General features: G+C 39.0%; 1 protein-coding gene across 2 annotated transcripts; it reads right to left on the reverse strand.

Annotated features, from left to right (window-relative positions):
* Nucleotides 1-787: 787 nt before the first annotated feature.
* eif6 (eukaryotic translation initiation factor 6) lies at nt 788-15083 on the reverse strand. Of its 2 annotated transcripts, none has more exons than XM_010867317.2 (7): nt 15000-15083; nt 13719-13853; nt 12573-12658; nt 9285-9460; nt 7981-8157; nt 4492-4673; nt 788-1292 (listed from the first exon to the last, which is right to left on the reverse strand). In XM_010867317.2, exons 2-7 carry the CDS (start codon nt 13823-13825, stop codon nt 1283-1285), a joined length of 738 nt encoding a protein of 245 aa, XP_010865619.1. In that variant the 5' UTR covers nt 13826-13853; nt 15000-15083; the 3' UTR covers nt 788-1282. The 2 variants fall into 2 exon arrangements, with proteins under 2 accessions (XP_010865619.1, XP_010865620.1); XM_010867318.4 differs by having other exon boundaries at nt 14919-15005.
* Between the last annotated feature and the right edge of the window lie 1944 nt (nt 15084-17027).

The raw sequence follows: 17027 nt of genomic DNA on the forward strand, positions 1-17027 counted from the left end.
CCACTGGAAATGAGTTTCACCCTGTTACTAATGCCTTGTCAAGTAAGTTTGATATAATTCAGTCATGTGTTTGGCAATGGTAACAGAGGACAACAGCAGGCAGCCAGCAATAGGTACAGGTGGACAGATTTCAGATGACATGAACCATTGCTATCAACAGACATTATTTTGTCAACTTTTCCTATATTAATATATTATTGATGGATTTGTTCCATTTTCTGGGCTGTGGGCTAGCTAGGCATCAGGAGTAGGCTACTCAGCAAAGTGTGTTCACAATATTTCTATGTGCAGATCAACTTTTAGTTAAAATCAAAGACAGAAACACTTTATTTCAGAATGCATGTGAAAGTGCTTTAGCAGGAAATTGTCTGTTTTTTCACCTTTAGTTTTCTACAAGTCAGTTATGCATATTGGCTTGTGAAATACACAGTTTTTATGCAAACTTAAAAATGTAAGCGGATGGTTAAGTGGATGGAAACCGCAATTGACCCAATTACAACTTAAAATGTTCCGTGAGCTAACTGCAACTGTTGAACACTATCAGCTTGTTTGCCATTTGTATACAATTTAAGCCTCAAAACATGGTTAAAACTTTATCTATTGGATGGTCAGGTCATCCGATCATAGCCATTTAATTATTTGAGAGTAGGTAAATGTCTCCAAATTCAGCTTTCTACCAAAGCACAGGTGTGGTGAACACTTCAAAGTTTGACCACAACCATAAGGTTTCAATCAAAATCAGGCTAAGAGAACAGGTAATTTGTGACAGATTGTGACAAATACAACATGTTGTTACTAACCTTTTTATTGTACATTACAAAAACCAGCAGAGGACATCCAACATCTCAACCATGTTAAGCATTTGCCATGCAAGGCTTTTCTGTAAAGTAATTGTCAACAAAAATGATATTTTCTACTTCACATATGGGATTTTCCTAGTTTCCCAAAGCATGGCGACACCTTTTAATTCCAGTTTCAAATTCTAAAAATAGAGGAACTAAAATCTGGCCCTCAAATTTAACATTTAGGACACTTACTGACAAATATTGATTCATTACAGCCAGTTCTACATTTCAGTTACAATATCCATACATAGCTATTGTACAACGTTTCGGAATAATGAAGTCTAGCACTGGATATAAAGTACACATTTCCAATGTTCAACATGGAAGGACTTAATCATATTAAATGACAAGTTTGATGGGAGAAATGTCCATCTGCTTGCTTTCAGCAAGAGTTTTTACATGCTTCTCATACCTTGCATTGAAGGTGTAATGACATCTTATGTGAGGCTGGAAAAAGAGAAATAATTTAATATTACAAAATGGTGATCCCCCTTATACATGGTAGTAACTTGAATGAAGGCCAAAGAGATTCATTCACTTTTTTTTTACTTTTCCAAAATGTCTAAATATACAGGTCATACATATACATATACACATACCTATACCATCTCAAACAAATAGAATATTGTGGAAAAGTTCATTTTTCCCACATTTCAAATCAGGAAGTGACACCTTAATATATTCTAGGTTCATTACAAATAGTGAAACATTTTAAGGTTTCAATCTTGATGATTACGTCTTACAGCTCGTAGAAATCCAAAATCCAGTATCTCAATATATTAGAATAAAATATTTACAATACAGAAATGTCAACCTGAGGAGAGCTCTAATCATCTAATTAACACCTTCAATCTCTGTCTGGTTCAGTACACTGTGATGGTAATTCCATCAATAAGAACTCAAAGGAGTAAGTACAGAGACAAAATTCTCTTGCCATAATTTGCTGTTTATTTGTAAATAGAGAGAGGCGCATCAGAAGCTTACAGAATAATCCTCTGAGGAATCTCTGAGGTAAATACATGAACAGTCAGTATTTATTAGATAAAAAGGGTGTGGTAAGTTTCTGCCCAGCTGTCCAATGTCACATAGGTTTTAACCAAATAAGCGAGCTGTCCCCCCACCTTATCCCAAGGAACCAAGGACAGTGCTTATTCATTCTCTAAAGACAACATGTGTTCCTTATTGCCATAAAGGTTTACTGTTGTGTTTAACTAAAGGGGCCAATTGCCTGCCCCCCACCTGGAGTCAGTGCATCAAGAGCCACCACGCACAGACATATCCAGGAAATGGGCTACAAGTGTGGCATTCCTAGTGTCAAGCCACTCCTGAACCAGAGACGTCAGAAGCGAAATAATTGGACCGTTGCTCAGTGGTCCAAAGTCCTCTCTTCAGATGAAAATACATTTTGCATTTCATTTGGAAATCAAAGTCCCAGGGTCTGGAGGAAGAGTGGAGAGGCACAGAATCCAAGTTGCTTGAAGTCTAATTTTATGTTTCCACAGTCAGTGAAGATTTGGGGTGCCATGACATCTGCTGGTGTTGGTCCAGTGTTTTCCAGAGTCAATGCAGCCATCTACCAAGAGATTTTAGAGCACTTGCCAACTTGCCTGACCTGAACCCCATAGAGAATCTATAGGGTATTGTCAAGAGGAAAACGATATACACGGGACCCAACAACACAGGGAAAATGCGTTAGGGTCTGATGAAACCAAGGTTGAACTTTTTGGCCATAATTCCAAAAGGTATGTTTGACGCAGAAACAACACTGCACATCACCCAAAGAACACCAGTGAAACATGGTGGTGGCAGCATCATGCTTTGGGGCTGTTTTTCTTCAGCTGGAACCGGGGCCTCAGTCAGGGTGGAGGGAATTATGAACAGTTACAAATACCAGGCAATTTTGGCACATAACCTTAAGGCGTTATGTGCAGAAGATGAAGTTCATCTTTCTGCACGACAATAACCCAAAGCACACACCCAAATCCACAAAAGCATGGCTTCACCAAAAGATGATTAACATTTTGGAATGGCCCAGCCAGAGCCCAGACTTGAATCCAATGGAACATCTGTGGGGTGATCTGAAGAGGGCTATAAATCCTTGTTGATAAAAGGAATGCATTTTCTGAATTTTCCCAGTCTCCTCCCGTTTTGAACTTTGGAGGGCATGAGGTCCTGGCCCACATCTGCGGAGTAACTGTCTTGGGGGACCCATTGCTGTCCCTGTACAGAGTGCTCCTGGTTGTTTTGCAGATCAAGACGATGCCTGACGATTTCAGCTGCCACTATGCTGACACCAACACCTCCCGCGTGTTGTCCCTTTCCTTGTCCATCAGGTCATGCTTCCGAACTGGACTAAGTTTAAATAGACTCTAGACTCAGCCCACACGCATTTATTAATTATTACAATTGTAATCTTAATATGTTCACCTGGCACAGCCAGAAGAGGACTGGTCACCCCTCTTAGCCTGGGTCCTCTCTAGGTTTCTTCCTAAATTTTGGCATTCTTAGGGAGTTTTTCCTAGCCACTGAAATTCAACACTACTGTTTGTTTGCTCCTTGAAGTTTAAGGCCTGGTGTTTTGTAAAACCACTGTGACATCTGCTGATGTAAAAAGGGCTTTATAAATACATTTGATTGATTGATTTGGAGCACTTTTGCAAAAAGAGTGAGGAAAATTTTGCCACATCAAGATGTGCCATGCTAATAGACTCCTACCCAAAAAGACTCAGTGCTGTAATAAATTCAAAAGTTGCTTCAACAAAGTATTAGTTTAAGGGTGTGCACACTTATGCAACCAGGTAATTGAGTAATTTTTATTTTCCCCCCTCAAAGATTTCAGCGTTTTTCAATTGAATTGTTGACGTTATGGGTCACATTAAAGTTGGAAAAAGTTCTGACATGATTTCTTTGTCTCATTCTTTTACATCACAAGAACCTGGCATTTTACAGGGGTGTGTAGACGTATATCCACTGTAGAATGAATCAAGATTATATGAAGGTGTCACTTTTTGATTTGTGGAAAGAAATGAACTTCCCATGATATATATATATTTTTTAGATGCACCTGTACAGTGATGTACACATAGTAGAAGGTAAAACCAAGATGAGCTAAATATTTTATGGATTCGAAGAATACATCCCCAAAATTAAAGGGACTACAAAAGGTTTATTTATGTCATGTTGACGGCTGTAATTCATCATTAATGATTTGCTAAATTCAACAAATCTGAGTGTTATTCTATTAGGCTTCAATAAAGACAGCCAGTTTCAGTTAGCGAAACGTTTTTGTTTTGGACTAATCTGTACTACAAGCTGAATGTTGCTTGTTTGAAATGAGGGGACTGTTCACACAATATGGAGGTACATATCAAATTAACATTGTATGCATTGTTATGGTTTAAATAAAAAAATATGCAAGTGTCCAACCACTTCTGAACCTGATTGTCTGAATCGCTCTGCTTAATGTGAGCTAAGTCGATTGGGTTAGTGAGATCTGTCAACATGTGAAAGCACAAGCTAAAAATGTGCTTCTCCAGAACAGCCATGTGACGTGAGATGAATGCTTTTGTGAATAAGTAGAGAGTTGCATTTCATCATTCTCTGACTCAATCTTTACAATACTCTTTGGTGTTCAGTGACCACTCACCTGTCAATTAGAGAATCTCTCATTGCAGTGGCAATAGTGCTGGGCTGGGCTTCGCTCAGTCTGAACACACTCTCGATTACGGACAGCTCTGTGCTGGTGGTGTCCAGCCCGGTGAAAGCGCACCAGTCGTTTACCACCATCCCTGCAGCGATGACCTCACTACCACGATTTACTGTTCCTGCCTGTGAAGTGCAGGAGAATTGGGAATAAGTAATGAACACTGCACCAGGTTTAAGCAATTCCCCTTCCCCCCATGGCTTTCCAGTAGGTCTGAATATGTAAACAAAATGGAGAACTGCCTAGCCAATCAGAGTACAAGGTAAATCTATACGTTAGACCGGTAATACGTCATCCAGAGTAGGCTCTCATCTTCACACCCCTTTGAGGGGGAAAACTAACCTGCATCCCTCGCAGACTACAACAGCGTAAACAAGACAAACCGTCTGGCTTGAATTAATAGCGCTTGTTACTCCAGAAGAGTGCTGTGTAGTTGGTTGCACACCCAACAATAAAACGAAAACCCTGATTTGTTTCCGCTGCCATGTCCTAAAAAAGTTCCAGATAGAAGGGCTTTATGGGTCCAAGCCATACATAGGGAAGAACACACGTATGTTTGTGGAAAACATTTCGTATCAGGTAAGATCTCACTTGGGTAACGCTGTGTCTGATTAACAATTATTTGCTACAGCCAGATAGATATCTATAAACACTATCCCAGTGTTTAGGTAACTAAAAGCCCATCGCTACGTAAGGCTAACATGTAATTGTTAAACTTAACTAACTTGGATATATTGTGATTTCATCATGCTTGCTGTATAAATTCCTATATGATTAGAATTAAAACGACAATCACTTATCGAATCACCAGTAATTTCACATAGGCACATGTTATAGTGGTGTTATGGTGATTCCCTCTTGCCATTCAGTCTTGCACCTATTACTTTTGTTTCATGCTGTACTGCTGTCAGTCTCACCTACTCAACGTATTAGTTGGATACTGACCGGTGTTAAACACCAGATGGGCAAACGTAACTAGCTAGGTCAGTTGTCAGAGCATGTTGCGATTGCTAGTTTGCATACTATTTGTAGATCAGGAATGAAAAGTAAACTATTTCACTGGTAATTTGCTTACCTGGAGACTCAATAAGCTAGGAATACATGTACACCTCTGGCCATAGAGTGGGGTTATTGCACCAGTTTGATGCTAGGAGACTGAATGGACATGATTGAAGATGGACCAAATTAATATTTTCTACATATCATGCACACTCTAAAGTATAAAAACCACTGCTGTGGTCATCACTATCCTCTTGCAACAGGACCAGCTTTATGACAAAAAAAAGTGCAAGTAGTACCTCAAAGGTACTTTGAATAAAAAAATTACTATTCAGCATGACAAAAGAGTTGAAAAGAAAAGCTTTGAGTGAAGAAAAGAACAGTTCAACTCTGACATTTGGTATCCCTCTGCCAGTAAAGCCAAAGATTGCGGTTCATAAGAACAAGGTCAAGCAACAGGCATTGGGGACAACAAAGCACACACGACTGGCAGAGGGCGAAAACGACTGTCCACTGACTGAGATGACCGTCAACTCATTTGAATGTCGCTCAACAACCATAGGATGACATCAAGTGACCTACAAAAAGAATGGTAAACAGCAGCTGGGGTGAAGTGCACGGCAGGGACCTGTTCGAAACAAGCTCCTAGGGGCAGGGCTGAAGTTGTGCAAAGCTAGAAAAAAGCACTTCATCAATGAGAACCAAAGAAGAGCCAGGCTGAAGTTTGCAAAAGACCATAAGGATTGGACTACGGTCATCTTCTCCGACAAGCCAAATTTTCAGTTTTGCCCAACACCTCGTTGTCTAATGGGCAGACGGAGACCTGGAGAAGTCTACAAGCCACAGTGTCTCGCACCCACTGTGAAATTTGGTGGAGAATCGGTGATGATCTGGGGATGCTTCAACAAGGCTGGAATCGGGCAGATTTGTCTATGTGAAGGACACATGAAGTACAAGGTAATCCTGGAACAACACCTGCTTCCTTCCAACTCTGAGAATTGTTTTTTCCAGCAGGACAATGCTCCATGCCACACAGCCAGGTCAATCAAGGTGTGGATGGAGGACCACCAGATCAAGACCCTGTCATGGCCAGCCCATCTCCAGACCTGAACCCCATTGAAAACCTCTGGAATTTGATTAAGAGGAAGATGGATGGTCACAAGTGTGGAATCTGAGCATTAACAATTACAATATGAATGTACGTTTCATTGGAAGTGCATGTGCCTAGATAATGAGAACAACAGAAACCTCTCTGTTTAGATTATCTCTCTGTAACAGAAACCTCTCTGTTTATCTCTCTGTAGGAATGTTTACGACGGTCATATGGCATGGGGGTTGACTTCTAAAGACATGGTCTTAGTTAGAAACGCCATTAATGTATAGGCTAGCTGGTAACCAACATTACAGTGAGAAGATAATGGAACGTTCACCATATGACATCTGTGCTGCAATTTTCCAATAAACGTGAGCGAACTTCTCCCTCGATTTGATACGGGTTCTACATTATTTGACCACTATACGAAACCGCCGATTTCTAACACAAGCCAACAAACAAAGTCGAGCTACTTGACTTTTTGTGCCAGGAGTGGCATAAAGTCACCCAACAGCAATGTGACAGACATGGTGGAGTGCATGCCAAGAAGCATGAAAGCTGTGATAAAAATAAAAAAAAAATCAGGGTTATTTTACTAACTATTGATTACTGAACTTTTCCGAAGTTAAAACATTAGTATTTTGTTTTTGAAAAATTCATATTAATTTGCTTTCTTTGCATTATTTGAGGTCTGACAACAATGCATCTTTTTTTTGTGGTTATTTTGAACTGTTATTTTCTACAAATAAATAATCTAAATGAAAAAAATAAAATGGGAAATTGGGAGTAATGTTTTCAGTAGTTTACAGAATAAAACAAAACTGTTCATTTTTCTCAAACACATACAGTAAAACCAAAGAAACTGATAATTAAGAGACCACTGCAAAATTCTTTCCAGAGCTGTATATTGACTTGAAATAATATATTTTGAGTCATTTATAAACTAAATTAATTCTGGTGGTTCTCTATTCGTGCTGTTTTGTACTGCTATTTTACATTAATGTCTATGACGAGGGTCGTTTGTTGTACCCCAAAAAGGAACGGGAACATGTTGCGAGCCAAAGTTCCCAGATGTGCCAGTCTGATGCATCACCACTTTTTTGCATCCAGCTGATTCATAGTAAAAAAATAGAAATTATACATGTTGAATTAATTTAGCAGATGCTGTTACCCAAAGCAATGCACAAAATTGCATACATTTTCTAACTTTTCGTGGCGCAGGCCATCCTAGGGGAATCAAACCCAAATTGGGATTGTAAACACTGTTATACTAACTTATGTACATAAAAACATCTGGGATAGGGACTATAGAAATGAGCCCCACGACTACTGCCACTCACCACCAGAGGCACTTGGAGCAGGGATGAGAGCTCATCCTGGTCTTCTATAGAGGTCTTGGGGTGTACAAGTCCACCCTGATTGCTGAAGGCACAGTAGCTCCCCACTAGAACTTGCTCTGCTACTGTCTGACGGAATACCTCCACCTTCAGATTGTCAGCCAGGATCTCCTCGGTCTCCTAGACAAATATGGGAAGCTTGTTAACGCCTGTTGACAATGTACAAGGGAATGGCATTCAAGAAGGCTTTGCGTTTCAAACATTTTGAAACAGGGGATGGCTGAAGGTAAAACACATTATACACAACTGAAACCTAACATATTGCACTGCATGCGGCAAACATATAAGAGTTTTATTTTTGTATTTTTTCCTATATAACCTGTGTGGACTAGCGGGTAGGGAGGCTGCATTCAGCACAGTGTTAGTGTAGGTTGGAATCCAACCTGGCTTTTAGCACAAACCTCCCTCTACTCTTTCCAGTTTTTCCCTCAGTCTCAATCCCGTAAAGAAAAAATACAAGAGATGAAACCTGATAAATTGTTGCATGTCTCATTTTAGTCAAACACCAACCAGGGACAATATTTTGATGAATCAATGTTATATCAGCAAGTCAGTTGGGTAATCTTTTCATAACTTCAATATCACTCCAGGACTTGACATTTACTTTTTTGGACATCTGTCAGACTAGTGGGTCAGATATTTTTTTTACTTGTCCCCTTAGCAGAAAATACTTGCCCAAAACAGAAGGTTCATGTATTTTGATAAACTTTCCTACAATAAGGAGCAGTACATCTTTCCTTCTGTATCAAATCGAACCAAGGTTAACTCATTTTGCCTTTTCGGAGTTCATTTAAATGTTCTCCTCATAATCAGGGAGGGCATATTGTGATTTTAGGGACAAGCCCCTCTGAACAAAAGGGGGTGCTTAACAACAAGGCCATCCACCTTTGTAAGTGTATGTATATATGTAATACAACTAAAATAAAAGCACACCTCGTAGACAAAAACAAGTCTAATTTAAAGAAATATTCTACTGCACAGGACTTCTAAAATTCTGGTGGCCTATAGCAGTTTTGCTGCAACTGTGTGCTGTCAGATAAAATTAAACAACGAAATACTTTGAAAACAGTTATGGCAGATTTTGTGTGTACTACAAATCACAACATGCATGACCTTGTGACAAAAAGATTTGAAGAGCTACCAACTTGCAGGTGAATTTGTTCAGCCCATGCATTCTCTCTCTGTGATGAAAAAGGATTTCACTTGTCCATTCCGACAAGAGCTTTCAGGCAGTTGAGTCTACTTACCCTGTCCAAATCAGGATGCACCAGGGCCACGTAGTCATTACAGGCAATGACGTTCCCCAGCGCTGAAAGCCTCTCCTCTACCCTCTGGATCTTCACCGTATCTGGAAGGCAGTTCCTAATGTGCTGTAGCTCCTGGTCTGTGGTGTTGTTGGGCACCAGAAGCCCGTGACGATTTCCTAGAGAATAAAGTTAGAGTTGCCGACTAGGTGGGTTAACTACATAATGTTATTTTTTATTTGAGATATTTACAGTGGCTCTAAAAAAGTAACCCCGCTTAGACTTTTCATTTATTTTTTTTATAAAATCAAAACCCACACAAAAGTAAAAAAAGTAATGTTGAAGTGAAAAACTAAATCTGCACATCTTTCTAAATGTATTACACGTATTTGCTGTGGTGCAAAAATAAATCTTTAGAAAACACAATAAGTTGAATGGAGTCCACCTGGTGATTTACATGATTCCAGGTTAAATACACTGATCTCTGGGAGGAACTACATTTTGTCCAATTCCTAACAAACACAACATCGAGAAGACAAAGGAAATTCTGCAAATCCAGAATAAGGTTCTTTAGAAGCCCAAATCAGTAGTAAGATCAGAACAATTCCATGGCATTGACTATCCCCCGGTGTAGGGCAGGGCACAAAAAAGTGTTTGGCCGGTTTTGTTCTGTACAACTTTTAATAATAGTATACTCTATAACAAAAAATAATCAGAATAGTGCAAATAAAATAACACTGGTCTGCAGCATTATAACTACATCCCAAATTAAATATCCTTTCTTATTCTGAATAAATTATTAGCGATATCGCTATATCAAAAAAAAAAAATTTTCATTACTGAATTATTTTTAAAAAATTATAACATTTAGTGAATTATCACCCAGCCCTAACCCGGTGCACAGTAAAGGACATTATTAAGAAATGCAGAGAATATGGCATGAATTGAGAATTTGCATTAGTCAGGGAGGCAACAAAGAGGCCTAGAAAACTCTACAAAGTTCCATTCTTCCACAGCTAATCTGGGAGACGCCGTGCATACTGCAACAATAGATCAGGTGGTTCATAAAATTTGCCTTTATGGGAGAGTTGCAAAAAGGAAGCCATGGTTGCAAAAAACTGATCAATCTCAGCCTGATTTTTCCAGAAGGCATGTAGGAGACTGAGACAAAGTGGAAGCAGATTCTATGGTCTGATGAGACTAAAATAAAGCTTTTTGTCCTTAACGCTGAGAACTATATTTGGTGCAAACCTAACAACGCACATCATTCTGAGAACACCATCCAAACCGTGAAGCATAGTGGTGGCAGCATCCTTTTCTTCATCAGGGCCTGGAAAGCTGGTGAAGATAAGCGTGCAAAACAGATGCAGCAACATAGAGGAATTCTGCAGGAAAACCTGCTGAAGTCTGTAAGAGACCTAGGAACCTTTAAGGGACGACTCATCTTCCAGCAGGACAATGATCTCAAACATACTGAAGTTGCTTAAAAAGAAGGAACATTTCCTGGAGTGGCCTAGTCAAAGCCCAGACCGTAATCCAATTGAGATAATGTGGAAATAATTGAAAATTGCTATTCACCGAATGTCCCCACCCAACCTTATGGAGCTTGAGCTATTTTGCAAAGAAATGGACGCAGCAATTATTGCCCATCTGGAAAGCTGGAAGAGACAAAAAGGTGTCTTACTGACTGAGGGGGTGAATACTTGTGCAATTATTTTCTGTTTTGTATTTGTAAAAAAATAACTGCTTGAACAATTTGTCACTTAGTCATTATAGACCAGCACTTCTCAAAGTCCGGACTCCGGTCCGGAGGGAATTCAATCCGGACCCGCCTCCATTTCGTATTTCAACCATAGAATGTAAAAAAATATAGACATAGTGTCCGTGACGTCACCCGTAGGTTTGTGAAGAGCAGTTTTGAAGCCTAAAGTGGGCGGAGCCAACCGTCGCCATTTTGGCAGCGCGTCACTCTCGGATAAAAAGAAATGGGCAAAGAGGCGGGATGAGCTCAGCGAGGAGCCTGGATGCTGAAACCTGAAACCTAGCTCGACGTGAACGAGTTTGCTCAGGCTAAACTATTGCTATATGCTACTGGCCTCCCACTAAGTGACTAAAAACAGCTGACTTTAAGTAAAGCCAAAAGTTAAAGTACATGTTTTTGCCCTTCGAAATACTATTAAGACACAGCTAAAAGTGAGACTGTGTATCGTGATGCTGTATTATTCTGCTAGTTAAGTGTATTAACTTACAGTATTGAGCTTGTGTTTCATGCACAAACATGTATCAGCCAGCTCAGCATTGCACATCAAGTTCATAGAGAGCCTTATTCAGTCCATTTTAAAAATGTATTTTGGCTGCCTCTCAAATCGGTCAAACCATATTTATTACCTAAGAAGTAAATGTGCTAGAAATCCATGCTCATTCAGGTGTGCATTAGTTTATTGCATGGATGGAAAGCATTGACACCTCCAGGAATTTGCATCTGACGGTACATAAGCATATCTAACGTTCAGAGTGGCCCGTTCAGTGAGAGCAACGGTTCCGCAGAACGAGTATAGCCTCTATATCTATAGACGTTTTACACTTTTTTAAATATGGAATCTCCACACAAAAGCAACAAAATTGTCAGACATCCATGAGTGCATGTTCACAGAGGAAAACAACAGAAAAACAGCCCTGGTTGTTCTCTTGATACTCAACAACGACGGAATACAAAGTCGTGGGCGAAGGTACAATGCGTGTATTAAATTGTATGAAATAATCCAGAAAAAAAAGCAAGAACACGGCCGATATGTTCAGTTCAGCCGCTGGAATTTGCTGAGGAAGAAACGTGACGGCTGACTAACAGCTAACAGCAGACAAACAGCTAGTGAGAGCGAGTGAGAGACCAACAGCAGCGGCAATCCACCTGTCAGTCAACGGAGTGGACCACGCCCTTAATTATGCAGACATTTAAATATTAATCAACTAAACGGATGAGTTATAAAAAAATAAATAAAATGAATGTTAAAACAAATTTTGTAATTACCAATAGTTCCGGACCTTTGTCATTGATGAAAATTCAGATTTGGACCTTTGAATGTAGACTTTGAGAACCCCTGTTATAGACTGTGTTGATCAGTGGCAAAAACTCTTGATTACATTTCATGTTGTAACACCACAAAATATGGAAAAGTCCTCAAAGGGGAATACTTTAGAGCCACTGTAAATGACAAACTATGAAATAGCTCACATTTCTTCACACACTTGCAGAGCCTAACGGTTAGACCTTTGTTGGAGAGCTATACTCACCCACACACATTCTTCCAATTATCCGGCATCCTGCTATTGAGGCATGTACGACTGGGATGGTTTCTGACAATTCGCCTTCAAAGACACTGTAATAGTTTTTAAAGGGGAGGTTAACAAAATTTTTGCAAATTTCTTTCAAATCTGTCATTGCATATATTTAATAGATAATCGCCATGTTATTATGAACGTGCACTGCTATTTTGAAGAATGTTGCTCCAAGCATTTCACTCAAAAATGTCTGGGATTCTAGGCGGGATCAATACATGTACTTCTCTACATAGATCAGTTTTGCTCAACAATGAAAATGATTATTTATCCTCCCAATTCAAAGTATCTTCTTCTGCATTAAAACAATTTCGGTTGACATCCATTTTACCAGCGTTGTCATGTTTGGCACATAGTCTCTAGCAACACATCTTCATTTAGCAAATCACAATTAAGAGCTCTGGTGGACCACCATTCATAGAGTTGCAGAACTTACTGAGATAAAATATCTTATTTCAAATTTTGTAACTTTACACTTGGCAATAAGGTACAGGGGGTTTGATATATAGCCAAAATATCACTACCAGGAGTTGAAATTAACTGTGGTTGAGGGATGAATAATTATAAACCAAAATATGCATTCCAAATGCACTGTACCTAGTGCCATTAGCCCTCGGTTCACCCCCGCCTGGTTGCCATATTGAATACGTTTGTGTGCATGTGCTACTCAGAAGCCTTTCCCCGATAATCCACTACTCATTATAACACAGGGAAATTACTTTCACAGGGTTCTATAGAGTAGGCTACTTCTAACATTTGTATTTGCTCATAAAAATCTACCCAAGATTTGAGTCATTCACTGATGTTGCGCTGTTTGTATCTTAACAGATTTAGTAGGATCATGATTTTTTGGGAATTTTGTTTTTCCTGTATGTTTGTTGGCTACCCACTGAAGTGGCTTTCAAAATGTACTCATCACTTGGTAAGGTTACCTGAATTTGGCAATTGTTCATTTCTATTCACTGATCACTGTTAAGAATGGGGGAATCCAGTAGTACCTAATCATGGGATGCCTTTAAATATTGTCTCCATTTAATATCCTAATAAATCAAAGGACTAATATTGGGCACATCTCAAAAACAGATGTCACATTTCTCTTACCTGTAGAAGTTCTCTGACCCACCAATTGCAACAAGACAGTATGTATTTGTTAATTTGGCAAAGCAGCCTATTTCATTGTTCTTCTCAAAAGATGCTCTGACAGCCATTTTGAAGTTTAAAGGTTGATGAACTTTTCTGAAACAGAAGAAAATAACTGCCTCAATTATTGGCTACCATTACCTACATAGCAGCGAAACATTGATAACCAAGATTTATAAACATACTTGTAAATAGGAGAAAATGAAGCATAGCGGGAACAACAGGTACAGACGTGGGCAGAGCCCACAAATCAATGAGGCTCTGTGGAAGAGGATTCTCAATACTTGTACACCGTGGTGTAATTTAACAATAGCAATAGCGATATTACATGGCATCATCAACATTCAATTTTCTGTCAGGACTGAAAACCATGTTGTATCTTGATGTAGTATCCGTTGGTTATGAAGTTTTTAGACAGTGTAGAAAAAACTATTTTGTTCATTGCTAGAAAAGCAAAACAAAAATGATGCTAACAATGAACCTTGTGGTATTTGTAGACCAATCAGAGAATAGAATGAGCAATAGTGTGTTCGCTCTGTAATTGGATTATACCGATTGCAAGGTGGAATATAATACATAAGAAATGGGAATCATCTTATAATTTATTGGCATTTGCCAATACATTTTCCATTTATTTGACCTTTAGTCACATGACCAAAAGGGGATTTAAGAGAGACTAGCCCATTTTGGAAATCACAACCAGTTGACATTAAAATTACAGATGCATTTAATTGCAATATCCATGCTAGAACACTTCCCATTTCAAGCCCTTTTGCCATACTGATGGCAATTCTAAATGTAGTTTTCATATGTATGGGGCCTGCCCGTTTCCCCATTTTGTCATTGAACAGGCCAGTTACTGCCAAAGGAAAGCCAAGTTATACAAAATTAGCTAGCTAACTCAGCTAGCCATCTCACCTAATTCAATTCTGACGGGCAATTTAGCTGGTTATAAGATACTGAGTATATTAGCTATCAATAACCAACGTTAGGGCAAATAACCACTACAACTGTAATTACGACTCAAACCATGTAACTACTCCGCAATCAACCTAGCTAGCTGTCGGAATTGCTTGCTGGAAAGTTGCCTCGAGTTTAGTAGTTGAGAAACGTTAGATTACCAAAAAATAAAATCCTAGATTTAATAGTTCTCATACATACCATATCCATATGTTTTAATATTTACCAGATCTTTTTTGACATATCGAATTACCTAGCTATGTAAATACAACATAACTTTACCTCCTCAAGATTGCTGGCCTCTTAGCAAGCGTGGATTTTTCCTTCCTTTACCCACACGTGTTCGCTTCCGTGTCAACGTGATGACGTTGGCCTCGACCCACGCTTCAAAGCGTCATGTTGATAATGTTGCCTTTTCTTTGTTTTATTTTGCAACCATTTTGTTAGTTCAATGAAGTTATTTAGAGTAACATGTAAGAAATTATATGGTTATTGTTGAACGAACTAAGAAGTTTACGCTCTAAGAAACATAGACACTCTCTTTAGTTTACAGTAAATATACTGCAACCATTCATTCTTATTTTAAATTGCGGTGTATGTCTTAGTCATTGATAATTGAGAGATATATATACTGAACAACCTGCATAGCAACAGTATCCAAGTCCGTCTGCATGGTTGATTTCTGAGCCAACAACGTTGGGGCTCCGTGTGACGTCTTGTTTGTTGACAAGTTTATTAGCCACCTGTAAAACGTCATTGCAGTATACAAACATCATTCCATCAGTTGTCTGCATAGAAACACCAAACTAATCGAAGCATCAAGGCATAAACATCTCGTGGGGTGGAGGATCGCGTGGGGTAAAACCTTTTACACACATACTTTGCCTTTATCGATGTAGCAAGTGTTGTTGAGGCTGTGGCACATGCAACTGCTATTGCTTATGTATTATGATTGGAGATCAGCTACTTTGAATATCATTTGCCAGTGAACACAGATCTTAGAATCCAGATTTTAGGATTCTAAAATCAGGATTATATTTTCCGACGACACATCCATTACAAAATCCCTTTCAACCATGCGATACAATGAAGGAGTTCCTGCAAGACGCTGGATAGGAAATATATTAGACTTAATTTCATGTTATATGGCTAGTTAGCACCCGAGCGGTGGATATTACTCTAATGGACCAATAGGATGTTCTATATGTGCCATCTCTGCCCACCAGCAGACCATAGAAAGCAAAATTACACACATTTCCTTAAACAAATTGAGATATGAAAACTATATTCTGTATTTCATTTATTTTTGTCTAGCATGAGTCTTCCATATACACAGCAATTTTTACATCAGTGGTACTAAATCATCATTATTCCAGACATTTCTGTGCATTATACTGGAAAACCTTTAAAAAAGCAGTCTGGGACCTCACATTTTGGGCTGGATGTGTATTATGTTGTTTGTACTGTATGTGCATATATATACGTAGGATTGCTATCATACATCATTTAGCCATGAAATTTCAAGTTTGAAAGCAACTGGTTTTAATGACATGGGGCACACTACACGGTCAGCACAAACAGTACAAATGCCATCCTGATCTAAATTGGGTCCTTGTGAGGAGAGGGAATATACTTAAGGTCAAATGGAGAGAGAGGCTTGAGCTTTCAAAGTTTGACTTTTCAGTTGCTTTTTATATTGTCACCATCTGGCAAAAATTATAGTAAATGCCAGATCTCTGTGGCAAGACAAATTATTCAACACCAAGTTTTGTGAAAATTGGGCCAGTGGTGTCAGAAAAGTTGCTGGAATGTACTCACTGACTTACAAACATTAATTAATTTTAACATGTTTGGGAAAACTATACCTTGTTTAAAAGCAATAATATTTGTATTTGTGCTGGTGTGCGTTTTCCGCTGCCATCAGAAAGGTATACTAAATACCAAGTTAGACTACTCAAGCTTTTGTAAATCTAGGTATTTTCAGTTACCCTCATTCCCTTTTAGGCTTAATTCCTATTACAACAGTAGCTGGCTTATAACTGTATATGTACTACATTCCAGCATGAGTCAATTTCTTGGAACAGCATCCATTCACAGGCCACATCAATCCTGAGACCCACTTGACACTGGGTCAGATCTTTCTCCAAAAGGCAGCAGTCCTGATTAGAAATCCAAGAGCTGATCTGTTATCTGACAAAATAACATCCATTCCTATTTTTATTCCTGTGGAATGTGTCTTATTGGAATTAAGGAACAGAATTGGAATTAAAGAGCCATTCCCAGACCTCAATCCTGGTAGACATGACCATT

The sequence above is a fragment of the Esox lucius genome, chromosome 17, assembly GCF_011004845.1.
Source record: "Esox lucius isolate fEsoLuc1 chromosome 17, fEsoLuc1.pri, whole genome shotgun sequence".
NCBI classification, from domain to species: domain Eukaryota; kingdom Metazoa; phylum Chordata; class Actinopteri; order Esociformes; family Esocidae; genus Esox; species Esox lucius.

Bases quoted from the DNA above. Each gene is read 5' to 3' on its own strand.
- eif6 (XM_010867317.2), bottom strand. From the start codon at position 13,825: ATGGCTGTCAGAGCATCTTTTGAGAAGAACAATGAAATAGGCTGCTTT. The intron at 9,461-12,572 runs GTGAGTATAGCT...TTTATTCTCTAG, and splicing joins AATTGGAAGAATGTGTGTGG to GAAATCGTCACGGGCTTCTG. The intron at 8,158-9,284 runs GTAAGTAGACTC...ATATTTGTCTAG, and splicing joins TGCATCCTGATTTGGACAGG to GAGACCGAGGAGATCCTGGC.